The sequence below is a fragment of the Spironucleus salmonicida genome, chromosome 3, assembly GCF_000497125.1.
Source record: "Spironucleus salmonicida strain ATCC 50377 chromosome 3, whole genome shotgun sequence".
NCBI classification, from domain to species: domain Eukaryota; phylum Fornicata; order Diplomonadida; family Hexamitidae; genus Spironucleus; species Spironucleus salmonicida.
In genome coordinates this window covers 749,799-768,714 of record NC_090598.1, presented here as the reverse complement: position 1 = coordinate 768,714, position 18,916 = coordinate 749,799, and the positions used below count along the sequence as shown (strand labels likewise).

The 18,916-nt window shown below is 35.1% G+C and overlaps 11 protein-coding genes and 2 pseudogenes across 11 annotated transcripts; 6 read left to right on the top strand and 7 right to left on the bottom strand. All coding sequences in view use genetic code 6, as the record gives it.

Annotated features, from left to right (window-relative positions):
- Positions 1 to 476: 476 nt before the first annotated feature.
- SS50377_22731 (Transmembrane domain-containing protein) lies at positions 477 to 1,562 on the top strand (the record flags this gene model as incomplete). The annotated part of the gene is made up of 1 exon (XM_067906612.1): positions 477 to 1,562. The coding sequence occupies one exon, from the start codon at positions 477 to 479 to the stop codon at positions 1,560 to 1,562; it is 1,086 nt and encodes a 361-aa protein (XP_067765880.1).
- A 133-nt stretch (positions 1,563 to 1,695) lies between these two features.
- On the top strand, positions 1,696 to 2,898 carry SS50377_22730 (uncharacterized protein; the record flags this gene model as incomplete). Its single annotated transcript, XM_067906611.1, has 1 exon — positions 1,696 to 2,898. The coding sequence occupies one exon, from the start codon at positions 1,696 to 1,698 to the stop codon at positions 2,896 to 2,898; it is 1,203 nt and encodes a 400-aa protein (XP_067765879.1).
- A 185-nt stretch (positions 2,899 to 3,083) lies between these two features.
- On the top strand, positions 3,084 to 4,022 carry SS50377_22729 (Kinase, CAMK CAMKL; the record flags this gene model as incomplete). Its single annotated transcript, XM_067906610.1, has 1 exon — positions 3,084 to 4,022. The coding sequence occupies one exon, from the start codon at positions 3,084 to 3,086 to the stop codon at positions 4,020 to 4,022; it is 939 nt and encodes a 312-aa protein (XP_067765878.1).
- A 10-nt stretch (positions 4,023 to 4,032) lies between these two features.
- On the bottom strand, positions 4,033 to 4,368 carry SS50377_22728 (uncharacterized protein; the record flags this gene model as incomplete). The annotated part of the gene is made up of 1 exon (XM_067906609.1): positions 4,033 to 4,368. The coding sequence occupies one exon, from the start codon at positions 4,366 to 4,368 to the stop codon at positions 4,033 to 4,035; it is 336 nt and encodes a 111-aa protein (XP_067765877.1).
- A 1,027-nt stretch (positions 4,369 to 5,395) lies between these two features.
- SS50377_22727 (Transmembrane domain-containing protein) lies at positions 5,396 to 6,379 on the bottom strand (the record flags this gene model as incomplete). The annotated part of the gene is made up of 1 exon (XM_067906608.1): positions 5,396 to 6,379. One exon carries the CDS (start codon positions 6,377 to 6,379, stop codon positions 5,396 to 5,398), a length of 984 nt encoding a protein of 327 aa, XP_067765876.1.
- Positions 6,380 to 6,884: 505 nt separating this feature from the next.
- Positions 6,885 to 7,742, bottom strand: SS50377_22726 (uncharacterized protein; the record flags this gene model as incomplete). Its single annotated transcript, XM_067906607.1, has 1 exon — positions 6,885 to 7,742. One exon carries the CDS (start codon positions 7,740 to 7,742, stop codon positions 6,885 to 6,887), a length of 858 nt encoding a protein of 285 aa, XP_067765875.1.
- A 274-nt stretch (positions 7,743 to 8,016) lies between these two features.
- On the bottom strand, positions 8,017 to 8,739 carry SS50377_22725 (uncharacterized protein; the record flags this gene model as incomplete). The annotated part of the gene is made up of 1 exon (XM_067906606.1): positions 8,017 to 8,739. One exon carries the CDS (start codon positions 8,737 to 8,739, stop codon positions 8,017 to 8,019), a length of 723 nt encoding a protein of 240 aa, XP_067765874.1.
- Positions 8,740 to 11,251: 2,512 nt separating this feature from the next.
- On the top strand, positions 11,252 to 11,935 carry SS50377_22724 (Tenascin-like protein; annotated as a pseudogene).
- Positions 11,936 to 12,520: 585 nt separating this feature from the next.
- SS50377_22723 (Phosphoglucomutase/phosphomannomutase) lies at positions 12,521 to 12,970 on the bottom strand (annotated as a pseudogene).
- A 13-nt stretch (positions 12,971 to 12,983) lies between these two features.
- On the bottom strand, positions 12,984 to 14,762 carry SS50377_22722 (uncharacterized protein; the record flags this gene model as incomplete). Its single annotated transcript, XM_067906605.1, has 1 exon — positions 12,984 to 14,762. The coding sequence occupies one exon, from the start codon at positions 14,760 to 14,762 to the stop codon at positions 12,984 to 12,986; it is 1,779 nt and encodes a 592-aa protein (XP_067765873.1).
- A 941-nt stretch (positions 14,763 to 15,703) lies between these two features.
- SS50377_22721 (uncharacterized protein) lies at positions 15,704 to 16,705 on the top strand (the record flags this gene model as incomplete). The annotated part of the gene is made up of 1 exon (XM_067906604.1): positions 15,704 to 16,705. One exon carries the CDS (start codon positions 15,704 to 15,706, stop codon positions 16,703 to 16,705), a length of 1,002 nt encoding a protein of 333 aa, XP_067765872.1.
- A 201-nt stretch (positions 16,706 to 16,906) lies between these two features.
- Positions 16,907 to 17,317, top strand: SS50377_22720 (uncharacterized protein; the record flags this gene model as incomplete). The annotated part of the gene is made up of 1 exon (XM_067906603.1): positions 16,907 to 17,317. One exon carries the CDS (start codon positions 16,907 to 16,909, stop codon positions 17,315 to 17,317), a length of 411 nt encoding a protein of 136 aa, XP_067765871.1.
- A 49-nt stretch (positions 17,318 to 17,366) lies between these two features.
- Positions 17,367 to 18,470, bottom strand: SS50377_22719 (Kinesin-2; the record flags this gene model as incomplete). Its single annotated transcript, XM_067906602.1, has 1 exon — positions 17,367 to 18,470. The coding sequence occupies one exon, from the start codon at positions 18,468 to 18,470 to the stop codon at positions 17,367 to 17,369; it is 1,104 nt and encodes a 367-aa protein (XP_067765870.1).
- Between the last annotated feature and the right edge of the window lie 446 nt (positions 18,471 to 18,916).

Genomic DNA, 18,916 nt, shown 5'->3' with positions numbered 1-18,916 from the left:
AACGTTAAATGACATATATGTAGTAATAAATAAATTGATACAAGTAATATTGTATTTAAATGGCGTTGATAATGAGAGATCATACTTAAATGAATATTTCTATTTAGATATTAGGCGAAAATCAGAATACAATCAGTATAAAATAGTCAACTCAGTAAAAAATAGCATAATAGTAATCTTAATTAATGTTTAATTGATTTAAAGTTAAAGAATAACATTTATAATGTTAATTTGAGCTGATCTTTATTTACTAGATGATGATTCAGCATAGTGAGACTACTAGTATAAAGTATCATCATTATTATAAAATATATACAATTAATTCCATAATTAATAATATATATAATTTTACAGATTTTTAATAATATATTATATAGAATAAAATAAATTTATTGCTATTTTACTGTCATAAACTTACACTCCATTTTAATATACTAGTTTAGTTCATATTATTTATTATCAGATTTAAGAGATAAATGCCTAAATTAATTTTCTAAATCATTAAGTCGTTCTTTGCTGCTGTAGCATCTCTTCCTATATCAATTATAGTATTTGGTATGGTTTTTCTTATTTGTGGTACTAAGCTAGATGTGTTCGATAAATTTTACTCTGATGCTATTTCAAATCTTACTCTTTCATCGATTCTTACTTAAAAAATCTTTAAGGAACATAGTAAATGGCTTCATCAGTTTAACTATCCTACAAAATATATTCTGATATCAATACTTGTAGTTGGTATCGGAATTACTGCTTTTATTTTAGAAGCATTCTTTACTTTGCGATATTTTTCAGGTTCAATGACCCAAATTACTTTACACAGTTATTGGTTTACTTTCTGTGTGATGGCGTCGCTATTTTTCTTTGATCATCATCTTCTTGCCGACTAATACATTGTAAAAATTGTATTCTGGTATCTTATGAGCTGGGTATTTTACTATATAGTTAATCCTGACGTACCTTTAGCTGCAGTACGATCTGCTATTTACATATTCTTTTACCGGCACCATATTTTGAGGTTTATGCCAACGGAAATGTTAACCGCTGCTGATCGTTTAATTATCTTTATTAGCCTTCTTGCACTGCACACGATAATATTTTAAGAATTAGCGATGCTTACTGAGAAAGACCCAGTTATTATCAACTCACGTGCTATTCACTATTAGTCGCATTTAAATTACGGATTCACAATTTCTAATAATTTTTTACTGCAACCACTATAACAAAGAGTGTTAAAGAATAAAAAATACCTAACACCGTATATATTAACTAGTTACGCTTCTGCCTTTCTCATCGGCACGATTGTATTCGTCATATACCATTTTGTGTTTTTCCCCTACTTTTTCAGTAAAGTTATATCAGATCAGTACCCCAGAACCGACAGTCTGTTCGTTGCAAGCACGCTAAGCTGGGTAGACCGTGTAACCTTTATCCAAACGCTAATTTTTGACAAAAAAAGCAAAAACAAGCTACCCGAAGAGCTCATTTTGGTAAACATTAACACAAATGACAGCAACTAAGAGCACGGAACTGTCGAGCTTTCAATATCTGCCCAAATTCAGTGATTTTTTATTTTGTTTTACTTAGATTCGATTCATTACCAGCCTATTTCATTTTTTCATTTCCCTTCCACACTCAAAATAACACTAATACGATTATTATATAATTTATATACGAATTCCACTCCATTTCGCAAAAATGCTGCTAGACGCCCCCGGCATTTCTTCGCAGCTGCAGCCCCCCAAACGGCACCTAAAACCATATTTACACGCAGGCAAGGTCTCTACGCCCTCACCGCAACTACCAACTTCCCCGCTCCTCGCGCTCCCCGAAATCAACAAAAACTTCGCTCCCACGAAACCGTAATTAACAAAAATTGTATAATAATAACAATCGAAGCATAACCTTATCGCCAGAAACATCGAAAATCTACGGAAACTTGAAGCGAAAATGCAAAATCGGCGCCAAATTTTGAGCCAAAAGTACGAAATTAGTCGAATTTTGGACTTCGAATCCGACGAGCGGCAGCTGAAGGACAGGATCCAGCGCGATTTGTAGCTCTCGAAAATCGCTTTTGAGCGTTAAAAAGGAGCGGAAAGGAAGGGAAATAGGAATGGAAAAGGAGCGAAAAATGAAGCGAAATTCGTCTCCCAACTGATATAACAAAATTCGAGTGAAAGTGAAAGTGTAGAAACCGAGGAAATCCAGGCGCCACGAGACGAAATTTTACCTTTTTCGAGCAAAAACGACGAAATTTCGCAAAATTCTACAAATTTATAAGTGGAAGGTAAAAATTAAAGCGGAAAATCCAAAATTTAGAGTGGAAAATAATTTTTTCCAGAAAATAAATTTTTTACTGATATAACGGAACTCATTTCGGGGCTCGGAAAACGCGTTTCCGGCGTTCTTGCAGAGCGCGCTTTCGCGCTCGCGGGACGGGACGGAACGCTCGGAAACGAGACTTTTAAAGCGCTGGTTTTCGTGCTCGAAAACGGCCGTTTTGGGCTCAAAAAACTGCCGCCGGCGCCGGCTGCCCAGGACGCCAACATGCTCAAATTGCAGCTTTACCGCGAATTTCGTTATATCAGTAGAAGGGCGATTCGAAACGCCGTAGAAATATTTTCTGGGAGCGAAAATTTCGAGGTTTCTAAAATTTTTGAGATTTTGAGATTTTGCCCATTTGGAGTGGAAAAAATAAGGAAGGGAACTGATATAACGAATTTTGGACCGGAAATGGTTCAAAACGAGAGTGCGAGCTGGTTCCACTTCGCGGTTTAGCGGAAAGGCGATAACGTCATTTTCTAGCGGATGCTGCTCGCTCTGGGCCGCGCGGTCGCTGGGGACGACGTAGCGCGAATTGAGCGCGCGATTGCAGGCCGGCCGGTGCGTTTCGGTGAATGAAAAATCGATTATTATGTGGTGGTTTTAATATTAAAAATTCCGTTCCGGAGGAAATTTCGTATTGTTCTGGATATAATTTTTATATATTAGTGTTTTTTCGACGCAAAACTTAGGAAGTTTGAATGTAGTTAGAAATTATATAATAATGTATTATTCGTTAAAATCCTACCGCTCCAATCTAAAAAATGGCTGAAAAGAAAAAGGTGGGCCCATATACCATTCAGCAGCCTGTTGGTAAAGGTGCTTATGCTGAGGTGTATTTAGTTACAGATGAGGAGGACAATATGTTTGCTATGAAGGTTATTAAGAATATTGATCGTTTAACCCCTTCCCAACTTAAACACATCAAAACCGAAATCAAGGTCATGAAAACGCTTAAGCATCCTAATATCGTGCGCTCTCGCTTCATTTTAGCCTCTAAACGCAAGCTTTATATCGTTATGGACTTTATTGGTGGAGGTAATTTGCTCTAGTTGCTCCAGCAGCAGCGACTCCCTTTGCACCAGGTGCGTAGGTTGTTCATCTAAGGCGCTTCTGCAATGGAGTACTGCCATCTGAATTCGATTGCCCATAGAGATATCAAGGCCGAAAACATCTTAATGTCTGAAGATCACAATCAGCTATTTATATCTGACTTTGGTTTATCTGCAATTTATAACGAAGACCAAGATATTGCGTCATAGTCAAAGAGAACGCTTTTACGTACTTCTTGTGGTTCACCGTACTACGTTGCTCCGGAGGTTTTAAAACGTCGCGATTATGACGGCCAGAAAGCCGATATTTGGTCAACGGGTATTCTCTTATTCCTGATGTTACTGAGAAGATATCCTTTTGATGCTGCAACGCACGAACAGCTACAGGAAGTTATATGCAAGGGCGAGGTAACCTTCCCTCAAGCCAAAATTGACAATGGGCAGATGCCACTTTCTGCGGTCAAACTAATCAAGGAAATGCTCACTCTGGATGCCGCTACCAGACCAACTTTTGCCGATATTTTGAAGTCCGACTTCGTAGCTGAGGACAAAGATTATCTTGCGCAGTGGACGGAAATCTGCACTAAAGAGATTGCCGCCGCCGACCAGGAAAAGGCCGCCGATGACGAAGAAGAACAGGTGGTCGAGTGACAAAGAATGCTCATTTCAGATTTCGCTTCCTAAAATCACTTATAAGCTTTGTATTTTTTCTTTTTATCTAAGAGATTTTCATGATTTCTGCCTCAGACGAATTTTCATCCTATGAGGACTCTAGAACCTTAAAATCTGCTTCAAAATCGTACGTCATCTCTGGTGTTAGCTGATTCTGCTTTAAGAGAGAAAATGAATTTCGCCAAACTCGTTTCTCCTAAGAATGCTCAAAATTAATCATTTTGTTGCACAAAAATGACTTTCTGTGAATAATACGTCTCGAAACATCTTCGTTATAAACTTCTTTGTCTAAAGGGAGAAGATTTGGTAATGATTGATTTCGCATTTACAAAATTTGTAGAATAATAATATATTTATTATATCATTATAATTAATTAATTTTTAAAAATGGAGTTTTCGACAGATCTTTATTTGGGTGGTAATACAATTTTAATTTAAGCATTTACAAGATTTTTCATTGATGGCTCGTTATAATTTAAATAGAATAAGAATAACTTTACATATAAATTATCATCAGATTAAAACGCATTAAACTCTGTTTATTTTTATTTTGATGTAGCAGAAATTGACACTAATAAGCTTTAAAATGAAACATTATATGTTTAAATTGGCAAAAAATAAAATAATACTACAAAACTAATGTAAAATTATTTATCTTTTTAAAATCTAACAAGCTAAGCCTGTGTTGATATTCTTTATACAATTACTTTTCCAAATATGAAGCTTAAACAGTCGAATTTTACAATCTTGTACACTTTTATTTCATGCACTCTTCTATTTTCCCTATGCTATGTCACTATTAGCTTTTTTGTTAGATAAAAAAACTGATTTATTTTCATTTTATGTTAATAGGTATAATTTCAGGTTAAAAACTTTGCTGGTTTCTTTATAGTAAAAATCGCTTATAAGTTTTATAAAATAACAAAATTAATATACTTTTACTAATATTCACTGAATACGAATTAATAAAAATTGCATATTCAAAGTCATTTTATAAGATAAAACACTAATTTTTTGATATTGCCATCAAACCTCTATCGATTATGAAATACACGTTCTAAATCTGGTTATAAATCAGCTAAGATATTCTACTTAGCAAGTTATTAACATAAATTATTTTATTAGTATAAAAATTTAATCTAATAATATGAAAGAATTATTTATTTTTGTATGCGTTTAGAATTTAAGCTTCAAATTAATGTTACCGCTTAGAAATATCATGTACATTATATCTATCTTTTTATTTGGAACAATCTGTAAATAAATGATATACTAAATACATTGTTTGTATCATTATTTAATGACAATATCCAATTATACGGAAATAAGATAAAATTAACATATACTATAACTCACTACCTGTATTTCGGTCGGTTTAATAATATTTACTATAATTTATCGGCTTCATTTTAATATAGAAAGGTTTTATCTCCACAGAGATTAACCATATTTCGAATAACAGCTAGTGTTGGAAATTACAGATACAATATCTAAGTAAATTACTCTTTAGTAATAAATCTAGTTTTTTTACCTATAAATGGAGGTTTGGAAAGAACTTTTGTTAGAATAACTACATCTTTCAATGTTATCAGGTCCAAAATTGAAATTGCTCTAATAATAAATTGTTTTCTAAATTATTACAGACTCAAAAGAGCTTAATCAGATGTCAGAGAGTCATCGACAGGTACATTTAGTCCAAGTCGTTTATTTCGATTTTTTAGAAGTTATACTGCATATTCAATCTATTATTATCTTGTTGGTTAAAAATTTGGTCGATATATGAACTAATGTTGAACAACTGGTAAGATTTACAGTTACTAAGTCGCATAAGAGATATTAGGGGTTGGCCTAACTTAAGGAAGCTTATAATTATGCAATGCAGGTTATTTAAGTATTTTTGTCCCTGATCCTAGTTTCGATCCTGTATTTAAATCTAGAACTGAGGGAGTTGTAAACATTTTGAAAATACATAATTATATAGATATAATATTAAGTATTAAATATATTATTTTAGTCTTAAATGTATAGTTTTACATCTTATTAATTCGTTTTAGTTAGCAAAAAACTGCATATATAAATTAAATCTCATATAACAATTCTAACACTTACATGGTAAATACTTTGACGTTAAATATATGTTAAAATAGAAATTTTATATCTATCAGGTAATAAAAATTCACAAATTAGCAAATTAAATTCACACTTAATACCAACAGCTCACAATCATATCCGATACTAACCTTGTCCCTCTGCTTAACAATAGATTAAAACATCTCTGAATTCATAAAGTTCGATCTCCTTGATATCTAGCTTTCTTGAACCAAATTCAGCCACATTGTACCAAAATTTAAAAAGTTCCCCAACTTGATTATACCAAGAAAATACAAACCTACGATTGCAAATCACAACCTTAATTTCACCCCAAATACTGCTTTCTAAGTCCTCCTGTAATCAATTAAAGAAGAATTGTCAAGTATCTATTTCTACCACCAAATTTATTCCTCAACATCCATTTGTTCAATCTCTGTATAAATTAACATTCCCAACCATGCTTATTCTGCGAGATTAATTTATCAAATCATCCTCCTCTGATCCACGTCAGGTAAACTCACTATATTATTATCTCCAATTTAGTGTATTTTCACCTACCCTTCTTATAACACTCAATTGCATCAAAAACTAATCACTACTTATCTATTTAATACACATTCTTCACATCATCCCAACCAATCCTGAACCACCTCTTCTCACCAAACAGGTCTAAGCGTACAAATCCTGGCTCCCAAACCCCAAATTTCAACTCATCTCACCAAAAAACCCAATAACCCTCACTTAAGCCCCTCAAACCACATCGTACGCCAGACCGTTCCCGTCATACGCGACGCCCCAGACGAGCGTACCGCTGAAGACATAGAAAATGAGGCCCTTGTAGTAGATGTTCCTTACAATCAAGCAGTTTCTGACGACGTCAAACTCGCCGGTGTAGTAGTGACAGGCGGGTTCGTCCACGAGCGTCCTGATGGCCTCCTTTTCAACCTTTCCTTGGAGGTACAAATCGAACTCCTCCTGGAGGGCTAAATTCTATAGAGCAGGCTTCACGAGGCCCCTGAACTGCGAGTTCTGGACCTCCTGACTGCCGCTTTTGATGAACGCGTCTAGAAACACGATTCGCATGCTATTGCTGATGTTGTTGATCATAAAACTGAGCCTGTGCGCTTCCAGCATCTTAACTTTGAACTCCTCCTCTTTTTACTCAACATTTTCTTGTTCTTTTTCTTCTTCCCCTTCCTCTTCTTCCACTTTCTCCTCTACTACTTCTTTTTCTTCCTTCTCTTCCTCATTTTCCACTTCTTAAACGGGTAGCTTTTTCGTAATTTTGCCAAAATACGGCTCTCTACAAGTAATTCCGAAACCAATTTCAGCTAATTTTTTCTCGATTTTAGCATTCATTTCTGGCAGCAAAGTCCAGGTTTTGAGGTCAGCTGATGCCAGGAAAACCTTCTTGCTCTCGAGTGTTCCGATGAGGATTCTGTACGGCTGCTTTATGGTCTGAATTCTGCCGAAAAATTTAAGTTCTGAGAGCTGGAATTATACCTTCAGCGTCGGACGGGCAGCATCGATTATCGCTATTTCCTCAGGGGATAGGACGATGTTTAGTGTTTGCAGGCGCTGGGCGTGCAAAGCGAAGTTGAGCTCCATTTGAAAAATTGCGGAATGAAGTGAAAAACTAATCTAAATACATAATAGTTATAAATTAGTATTTGAAAATTAAAATTGATATATTATTATATGCATATATATAAAAATGAAAAATGCTGTTCGCTTTATCGAATTGTTTCACTCATTATTCCAGGTAGGATGCTGTACTTTATATATACTCTTCAAATGATATTTGTTTTATTCCAAAGAATTAATTATTTAAAGTTTTAGTAGATGATGTAAGCCATTTTTTCTAGCAGAGTTATAATAAAAATCAAATATACACACTCAAAATAAAAAGTGATTTAGTTTTTACATAAGTTAGTGTAACATATGGGAATGTGGAGGAAATTCTAAACACTTAATCTTAAATTATATCAAACTATATTATTTTAATTTGCATAGGCATTCTGATGATTATGTTAACTGCAGGATTTATAAGTCTCATAGAAGTAATTAGTTGCAAAGTAAAATAGAAATGGAGGATTTTGCAGTGTAGGTGATAGTTTATTATTTCCATTTACTTTGCATGACTAAATACATTAATATTTACTTTCTAGTATATAAGGCATTATTTTTACATTGTTTATTAGTTTAGAGGAAGGATTATAACTAATTCAGCATTTTATTAAACTTATAATCTCTTGATAACTAGCTGGTGCATCAAGACAAGCTAGATTATTACAATTGAATTAAATTTATTTGGTTCAACCTACTTATGAGTATACTAATACTAACTCATATTTCTGATTAAATCATTTCTATATGCTTCATAGGCAAGTATATCCTATTCAGTGAGCAAAATTTGTGGTTTAAAAATGGAAGCAGGTAGAACATATTTATGGCTGTATATAGGTTTAAACTTCATAAAATAAGAATAACTATAATTTGGAATGTAATTTATCAGTAATGATTAACTTGAAAAGTCTGTCGCTGATTGATGCTATTACAATTTTTGCAAATAACTTAAGCTCATTAACAAATAAGGAATTATCATATAGTTTGATAGTAAGAATATTAATATTACTCAATAGGTAGTACGCAGATCCAATCATGTTTCATCAATACTTGTGATATTTCTTTAAGGATACACTTATACAGATAGAGTAGAGTTTTGCGGTTATGCTTTTATAATATCTATTCAAATAAAAATAATATAATTATGTGTGCATAAATAGTGTTTTATTGTTCGTGACTAAGTTCTTTAAAAATTCGTGCTATACACGTATATAATGTTAAACAGCCAAACTTATAAAACTGAATAAATGCAAATAAAAACTTATGTATAAATAGTTATTAATTAACAAAAATTTACATTTCTAATTATCAATTAAAAATTGATATTGTTAGAGAATAAATATTATAGTTAGTGTATGATATTTTTATATATTGTAATCCACGTTTGACTCTCCTTTAGGTTAGAAATAAATATATATTTATATGTATTAGATAACAATATATAGATATATTAATTATTTAAACTCATCAAATTAAAATTCATAATTTTATTTCACAATAATCGATCTGCTTTGCTTTTAGTAATCAGGTTAAAATAAACAAACATGCTTGAAAAATTGGTGAGGATATTCTTCTAAGGTAGTTATTTTAGATCTTATCACCCTCAGAGTGCTCATAGTTTTTTCCATGTAAAACGTGACGGCAGGTCTATGATAAGATCAGAATAAAGCGAACTAGGCTGAATCCAACACTAAATATCTTATTTGATCCTCCTAGATTACCAGTATCCTTTGAGAACGAATTAGGAAGTTCAGTAATAGATTCAGTGAAATACAGGCATTCAGAGAAGAATAATTGATTGTAATTTATCATGGGGTAATAAAAGGAGGATTATTAGGATAAAGATCACATATATTCTTATAGTTACTCATGTCTAATTTAGAACTCTAGCGAATAATATTATTTTTGCGTGAGTTAAATTTAAGTTTAGTTTATATTTTATATAGTAATATATATTAATTTATAATATACATCGTTGTATATATTACATGGTGTGCAAATATAGTAATGACCATTAATATATAACTATAAATTAATCTATATATTTTTTGAAGATTTTTCTGCTATGTTATCAATATAATATAGTATTAATTCGTATTTATTTTTGAGTTAAAAATCACATTAAAATTAGGTTAAATATTATTATTTGGAAATATTGATATCTATATAAATTTTTAAGTTTACTCCACATTAGCAAAAATACTATTAAAGATATACATAAATATTTAAAACATTTTACCACTATTTTACTAAAAATGACATGCACTACTGATGCTGACTGTGGTAAAGGTGAATGCGTAGAAACAAAATGTGAATGTTACACAGGTTATACTGGTGAAAACTGTATCTAATGCGCAGAATAATACATCTCAACTAGATAAGGGTGCCTCAAGCCATGCACTAGCAAGGACTGCGGTAGAGGATACACTTGTACCGCAGGAATTTTACCAGGTAAGTAAGTATGCACGTGTTCAGTTGAACATATGGATCCTACGAGAGGGTGCTTACATTGTCTGGGGGATCTGCAGGTTTACGATGGAATTTGTGTATCAAAGACATGTTTCCAAGGAGAATCCCTTTGCAGTGGCCACGGAATCTGCGATTTTGACTGTTAGTGCTTTAATGAGTATGAAGGCGCATAATGCTAGAACTGCATAGAAGGTAGTGTTAAAGGACCAAATGGCTATTGTTATCGTCAGTGCCAAGACTCAGTACAGGGCGATCACTGCTTTATTTTTAGCTAAAAATGCGATTCCACATTGGTTTCAGGCTCAAAATTGTGCATTTGCTAAGATGATAATGCAGATCTTGACCACAACTGCCTGACCTGCAATCTGGGATATTCAAAGACGCAATAAGGCTGTGTTGTGAGCTCTTGCGTGTTTGAGCATAAGGTCTGCAATGGTTAAGGGACCTGCAACGCGGGTGTTTGTACGTGCAATTCGGGAGTTAACGGAAATTAATGCTAATTGTGCAATAACAGTTAAGAAATTATGACTTAGGACGGAAAATGCTTACCAAGTGCTTGTGTAGATAAGCTAACGTAAACAGAATGCAAAGGTAATGGTACATGCGATATGACATTAAAAGCTTGTTCCTGCAAAGAAGGTCATAATGGAAATTTATGTGCTAATTGTGATTCTGGTTATGTGTAGTCAGAAGGAAGTTGCTACAAAGAAAGTTGCTATGTTCACAAATCAGATCAATTCCCTTGTGCAGGTAATGGCTCTTGCGGGTAAGACGGTTATTGTACTTGTGGACCACTTAGTGGCGGAATTCATTGCGAATAATGTCGTATCGGATTTGAGTAAGTTAATAATGGAGATTGTGTACCAGAAGAATGTGTTGTTGATAAAAATTAATGCAACAATTAGGGCCATTGTGAGCATCATAACAATGAGTTTTTGTGCTAGTGTTAAGTTGGTTATACTTAAGATAGTAGATGCGTCGACTGCACTTAAGGTTACCAGAGTATAGCAGACGAGTGTGTTTCCATCAACTGCATCGGAAGGGCCTCGCCGCTCCCGTGCTCTGGGAATGGAACCTGCTAGGTGTTAGACTTTGTCAACGACATTGAAGGATGCGCCTGCTAGCCTGGATTCATTGGCAGATTTTGTGACGACTGCGACACCGAGAAAGGATTCTCCTGGACCAACAATCACACCTGCGCTAATAAGGCGTGCATTGGCCGAGATGGCTACGAATGTGCTGGTAATGGCGAGTGTGTCCACATCTACGAGTAAGTATTTGAATGCCGCTGCTAGGCTGGGGCGAACGGGAAGTTTTGCCATGACTGCAACGAGGGATTCTTCAAGCTGAGAGAGGGGAAATGCGTCTTCGAGTCCTGCATTAGCGAGGCCTAGGAGTGTGCCGGAAACGGGCACTGCAGACAGCTGGGGCTCAGCCACAGGTGCATTTGCGAGGGCTAGTTTGATAGCGAGACTAATTGCAAGAGCTGCCTGGGTGGATATTCTCTGGTGGGCGGGCGCTGCTAAGAGGGGAACGGTAACAAGCTGAGTGGTGGTGCGATTGCCGGAATTGTCATAGGTGTGCTGGCTTTGCTGGCATTGATCGTCCTGATCGTATTCGTTGCTATAAGGAGGAAGCCTACTGGACCTTCTAAGGCCAAGAGCAGTGCTACCAAGGACACCGTCGGTGGCCAGAGATTCATCTGAAGTGACGCTTTATATTATATAGCATAGATTATTAATATGAGGATAGCAGGAGCTTCCTTGCACCTGTTGCCGGCTGTGGACAGGGCCCTTCATTGGCAGCCCCAGCACAAGAAACTCATGACGCCTTTTGTGTCATCCCTGCCGGAGTGGCCCAGAATACGCTCAGGTGGTTCCCTAACCGGTGTCTAGCCCCAGCTTGGACCTACGGCATCTATTCCTGCATCAAGGGTCCCCTCGCAGTGGCAAGAATGGGCCCTACAGAGCCCTCGGTTTCAGTTTCCATGTAGCCCTGGGAGCGCCCACAATGCGACGGCGTTGGCTAGATTTAGTTTCGAAGCATCTAGACAGATGCGCTCGTCATCCCATTTGTTTACCCTCCGAAGTTAGGGTTGCTGCGCGTTAGCGGCAAGGGATCCAGATGGGAATGTTGGGCAGGCACAACGGCGGCGGGCAGGAGCTATGGTCTGATTAGGACTGAACTGTTTATTATTGAAGGCGCCAGCAGAGGGCTACCCGCACATTTGTGCGCTCAGCTGGCGCCTGCTCTCATTCGAGCCTGGAAAACCATATACAATAGTGCAAAGATCACTTGCCAATGGCCTTCAAGAACTCCTTGGTGAATTCAACCGCCTTCTTCTGCGCGTCCTCGCAGCTCACCTTGCTGGTCGCCTCGACGTAGTACTTCACCTTCGGCTCAGTGCCAGAGGGCCTAAAGGTGCAGCTGACATCGCCGCAGTAGAAACTAAGCATTTCGCTTCCCCCTACTGGCAATTTGGGAACACCGCACTCGCTATCGTACCCGGGCTGTCTCATATCTCTTACTCTCAAGGCTTCAAACTTACCAAACTGGTGCATGTAGTCTCTGCCATTTTTAGAAAATTTACCATCGCCGTTCTTGATCAACGCCTCGAAAAGACCACCTACTTCAGCCATTGAGCCCACCGTCAGTCCCGAGTTGTTCCAGGCATAAAAACCGTACTTTTCGTACATATTAAGCATATATTTTTTAATAGTAATACCTTTCTATAAAGGCAATTAGTACTTTGAATCACTCCACTTCTTTCCACTCCACAGTGAGCCCCCTTCCCTCCCTGACGCCGTCCCACTTCGCCTGCACCTGCGCGACGTAGTCTTAAAATGCAAGCTCAGCCGTCCTGCCGTGCCGCTGGACCTTCTCGCTCGCCTTCTGCAGGAAGTTCTCGACGCTGCACATCGTCTGAATCGCTGCCTGGCAGTGCAGGGCGAGTTAGTGCTCGCTGCCGGCAGCGGAAAGCGCCTGCTTCTGCGCCAGCTTTTCGACGGCTGAATTGTCGATTTGGGGCAGTTTTGGCGCTACCGCCTCGGCAATTTGCTTCGCATTTTTGCGCGTCAGCTCGAGGGGCGCGTTCTCGATTATGAGCTGCGGGTTCACGGTCTAGGCCTCGTGGCGCCACGTGCAGCCCTCGATATCGCTCTGGGAGACTTATTGGGAGAGGTCCTTGCCAGCGATGATAGTTAGAGCGTTGCAGACGTCTTACAAAGGGTGCTTCTGTAGGAACTGCATGCACGTGGGGAGCTAGCGGCCGATTTGGACCACATTCTCGAGCTCCTGCACGAGGGCCTTCAGGTGCGTCTGGTACTTCTGCGAGTCCCAGAGAGCTCCAATTTTTGCTAGATTCTAGTTGTCTGAGCGTAGGATTTCGTTGTAGATTGCCTGGCTCTTCAGAGCTTGTTCGACCAGCTCGTTGCCGAGGGGGAGCGCGGCAGCTGCGTTCTGGTAGCGTGCTGCGTAGTCTTCTACCTGCTAGATATCTGACTCTAGCTTCGTGCTCACGCTAGCTTCTAGCATTTAATTATAAATCAGCTCGTTTTTGGCATTCAGTATGGAGATATAGTCAGCCTGACGTGCGCACAAGATTCTCTGGACCTCTGAAACGCACTCCTGACCTTCCTTATCAAGCAACACCTCGCCTTTTCTAAGCTAGATTTTGACATTCCATTCCTCGAACTTCTTGTCTAGATCAATAAAGTGCGGCAGGAACTGGCTCTCCTGTTCACAGGGTGAATCGAAGAACTCGGCGAAGTTCACATCAGCGCCTAGATTTTAAGCAAACTCGGCGTCCTTCCTCGCCTACTTTGAGTTGCCCTATTTCCGCTAGTACTGGGCAGACGTCAGGTACTGAAGCTATCTCAACCTCATACTTGAATTGCTGCTCCTCTTCTCGTCAATTTTGCTGCTTTTCTCATACATTTGTATTGCAGAGCTTATGAACTTTGCCCACACCGTGAAACCCTTGTATTCATTGGTCTGCCATTACAACGCAGCAAGCGTCTCGTACATCTGCGCTGTTAAGAATGTCTCAAGGAACGCTAAGTTTGGGGCATTCAGGACTGGTGAGTTCACTTAGGTTTTACGCACCAGGACGAGTGCCTCATGGACATAGTACACAGCCTTACCAAGAAGTTAAGACTTGAGCTTGAAGTCTGCTGCACGCTGTGCTGATTTCAGATTTGTAGCCACCAGATTATAGAACGCAGCAGCTACGTCTACTGCGGGGCCATTTCCAGTAGTCGTCTTAGACCAGGTGAGCTGAGCACGATTCTTCGAAAAGTTAAGCGAGTTCATGATATATGAAGCGTAATTTATGAGACCGATGTAAATTTCAGGTTCTTGGTAGTTTACGGATCGACAACGCTCTCTGAACTGCTGGTAGAACTATGTGACTTCTGGGATGGATGCTGGTATGTTCTTTATAGATTTTGTTAGCTTTTACGTTATTTCTGCGAAATTTTGGTTATCAGTGATGTAAATGTGGTCGATATCGATTAATGTTACGTGTGTAGCCATTTTATAATGATAAAGAGAAGATAAAGATTTAAGATAATATAATTTATTATATTATGATACTATAAAATTTTGAGAAAAATATGTAAATGGGATTTGAAAATATAAATACTGAAACCTGCTAAAGAGTAATATATTTTCATGTTATAGAATACTAAATAATGAAAATAAATTATAAGGTTGCAAAATTTAATATTTAAAGAAAAATAAACTTTAAATAATTTATAAAAACTACTTTTTTAATAAATAATTGTAAATTAATTTTATGTAGAACAATATGTTAATAAATTTATTCAGTTATTTAGAAAAGGTGAATAGAATTTACTTATAATATTAAATTAAGTCTAACTTGAAGATTATCTTGAAGAATAAAAATATTACGGTTATACTTGCAATCAAATTTTATAAATATATTTAATAAATTTGCTTATGTTTTAATTTTAAAAAGGTAGATTGTTCAACGTAGCAATAGTTTTTATAAAGAATATGAATAATTTTAACAATTTTTAATATTATATAATTAAATAATATATGTTCATAAATGTCACTAATCTATCTTAATCACGTAAATGATAAAATAAATATGAATAAATGCTCCACATGTATCTTTCTAGAATGGTTAAATTTAATACGAACTATTGACAATATGTAATGGGATTATGAAACATTGATTAAAAAATAATTTAGTAAATAATATTGACTGAGAATTGTAGAATTTATGTAATAAATATAATTATTATTTGACCAATAGTTTCTTTGACATTAGTATTACCACACTAATTATTAATACACTATACTATAATGTTATAATTTTTGTTTGATGTAGATTAAAATGTTAGTAAAGAATCATAACATAAATAATAACAAACAATGATATTATTACAGAAACAACTATAATATTTAATAATTTAGTATCTGTATAGAATACAATTTAACTACCAAAAATGATTATTATTTTGACAGTATCTTGTTATTACCCAAATGCAACATTTATCTATAATCCTATTACTAACACAGGTTTGTTAGAAGCTACATTTTTACCATCTTCTAACACAGCAGGATACAAAGTTTGTGAAGAGATAGATAATCACTTATCTCAAGCAGTTATCGAATTATCTGATCAGTTAGAGGCAGTTTCTATAAACTTTATTTACAAAGTAAGAGAAAATATATAAATTTAAATTGATTTTCCATCATCAGAATTACAGTAAGCTGCTCTAGATACTAGCTAATCTAACTTTAAAATTGTATTAATTGATATGGATGCTGAAATTAAATAAACATTATCTTACTTTTCTTTGCTAAGTTATAACTCTGGTGATTGCTTAAGTAATATTGTTGCCGAAATACAAATGGATTAGATCATAATTAAAGCTAAACAAAATGGGTGCAACTATAGTATAACTCGATTTGTAGCAGATTCAGCTATCTCTAATATCGAAAAGAACACCTCTATTATCGTTGAACTAAGTCTATTTAATCTGGTGTTAAGACAGTACATTGGTCTTTAAATTGCAGAAATCAACGATGATATTGATTTAACTTTCGACTGCAAAAATTTAGGATAATCATGCTATAACATTATCAAGAATTTAACTGATTCTTCACTAATTTAGTTCAGCCTGACCATTTATTACCAGCTAAACGAGCCCAAAGATCAGTATTTCATTGTAGTCAGCTAAATTAAGAACATTCTAGACCCTACAAGGCTTAACTGCTACGATGGATCCCACGTGGAGATAAATAATGGAGTTTTGGTCTTATTTTTTGAGCCAAACGGCAACTGCCAATTCGATAATTCCAGAATTGACATTTTAATAGGAATTTAGGATGACAGCGACCCCGATATCGCCAATACATTCGTATATGAGTACACGCACACGTCATTCTCCGAACAGACGGCTAAGGTATCCATAGAATGCAAAAATATCAACCTGGCAGGCTGAGATGATAAACTGAAATTTTTAGGAGCATAGTCTGATTTAACTACTCGCGTTACCATAAAAATCTACCAGAACGACCATTTCTCGTTCATAATTTTGAACCCAACAAGGTACTAAAACTGTTTCAATGTAATATAACTAAAACTTTTATATCATAAAAATTCAAAAATCGGCCAATTTATTTTAAAAAACCAAGTACTTGATATGTAGGAATGTATTTTTTAATTTCCTATTCGGCATTTGATAGAATTAAATTGTTATGAAAAGACAGTTTCTGGCGGTTCAATAATAGATATTCTGATACAGCCTGTGTTTTCAATCAGCATGCGAAAAGTTTTTTCTGTGGCAAACATTACAATTAACTTTGATGATATAACAGATGTCTCTATTATAAAGTACGTCTCAGGGCTTGTAATTCAGGATCGAATTTACTGCGAAGTTGGATATGACAGCATAGTTTTGCCTGTAACGGAGTATGTAAATTAGGCATTGATTTACAATACGTTTGCAATTGCATTTATATGCGTCTTTGGTGGAATTTTTGGAGGAATATTAGTAGGAACTATCCAGATCGTTCAGGTTCTTATTGATGCGAAAAATGAGCGGGTGACGTGAGTTAAATTAAGCTGCTTATTATTATTTTGCCTTGACTAGAAACTGTGTATCACATCTCATCTTCTTTAACACCTAGAAATCCGATGATGTCCGCAAAGCCGTCGCCAGTGCATTAATCTAATTCCATTTCTTAATTGAACTAGTTTTGTTAATGTATAATATTGTTATTAAATCCGACCAAATCGTCATAAATTTTTTTAAACTTCTTCAGCAGCTCATTTTCACGCTCCTTTGCTCTGACTATAACCTACTACAAACATTCCTTGCTGGTTTCGACCAATTTCTGATACTTTTCCTACATCTCTTTGAGCTCTAACGAGTGCGATTTTACGACTTTTGCTTTCACAATTTGATTCTTAATTCCACCAATATTCTTAGTAAACTGAATCGTATTAAGTGTTTCCAAATTATTACTTTAATTATTTGAAATGCATGAAAATACACTTGTTGCAGCAGTCCCACCAATTGAAAATTACAAAATTTGAGTCAACTTGGAATCACGAAAAGGAACGAAAAGTTAATTTCGTAGCGAATTTACAACTCGAGAAAGTACCAAAAGTGAGTAATTTATATCGCAGCCATCTTATAATTAGTGAGCGCTAGTTTTCGCCTTACTTTGACGCTCAGAACCTGCCAAATCTGCTAGAATGAAAAGCTGTGTTGACTTTCGGAATATAATTAGCAAGTGTGAACGGGATGAATTTGAATTCAAATTAGTCTTTTCTGTCCTTCTCGCTTACAACGCCTAATTCAAGAAAGTCTAAAAGTGCTAAGTATGAAATGTAAGATTTATGATGTTAAGCGTAGGCTTAGTGTAAATCTTTAACTACTCAGACTATGTTGTCAGATCCTTTAAAATGTCTCCAGATATTTCTAAAAACGCGAATTCCAACTAATTCGGGACAATCTGAGGCATAATTATATTTATAAACTGTGCAGTGGAAAATGTCTTACCGGACCCTGATTATCCATACATAAGTAAAGTTGCAGAATACCCATCTAGAAATTTTGAAAATAGCGGATTGATAACTTCCTATAAATCGTCTTCGGTCGTATTTTGGTCTAAAATTTTGTTGAAAGGCAAATTTTCTGGTAGTTCCAAATCACCAGCTTCAGGGCCTTTGATCCGTAGATAAGTTTTTATAGGGTCCATTTGAATTTAGAATTTTTGTATAATAATATAATAATATAATAATATAATAATATAATAATATAATAATATAATAATATAATAATATAATAATATAATATAATAATATAATAATATAATAATATAATAATATAATAATATAATAATATAATAATATAATAATATAATAATATAATAATATAATAATATAATAATATAATAATATAATAATATAATAATATAATAATATAATAATATAATAATATAATAATATAATAATATAATAATATAATAATATAATAATATAATAATATAATAATATAATAATATAATAATATAATAATATAATAATATAATAATATAATAATATAATAATATAATAATATAATAATATAATAATATAATAATATAATAATATAATAATATAATAATATAATAATATAATAATATAATAATATAATAATATAATA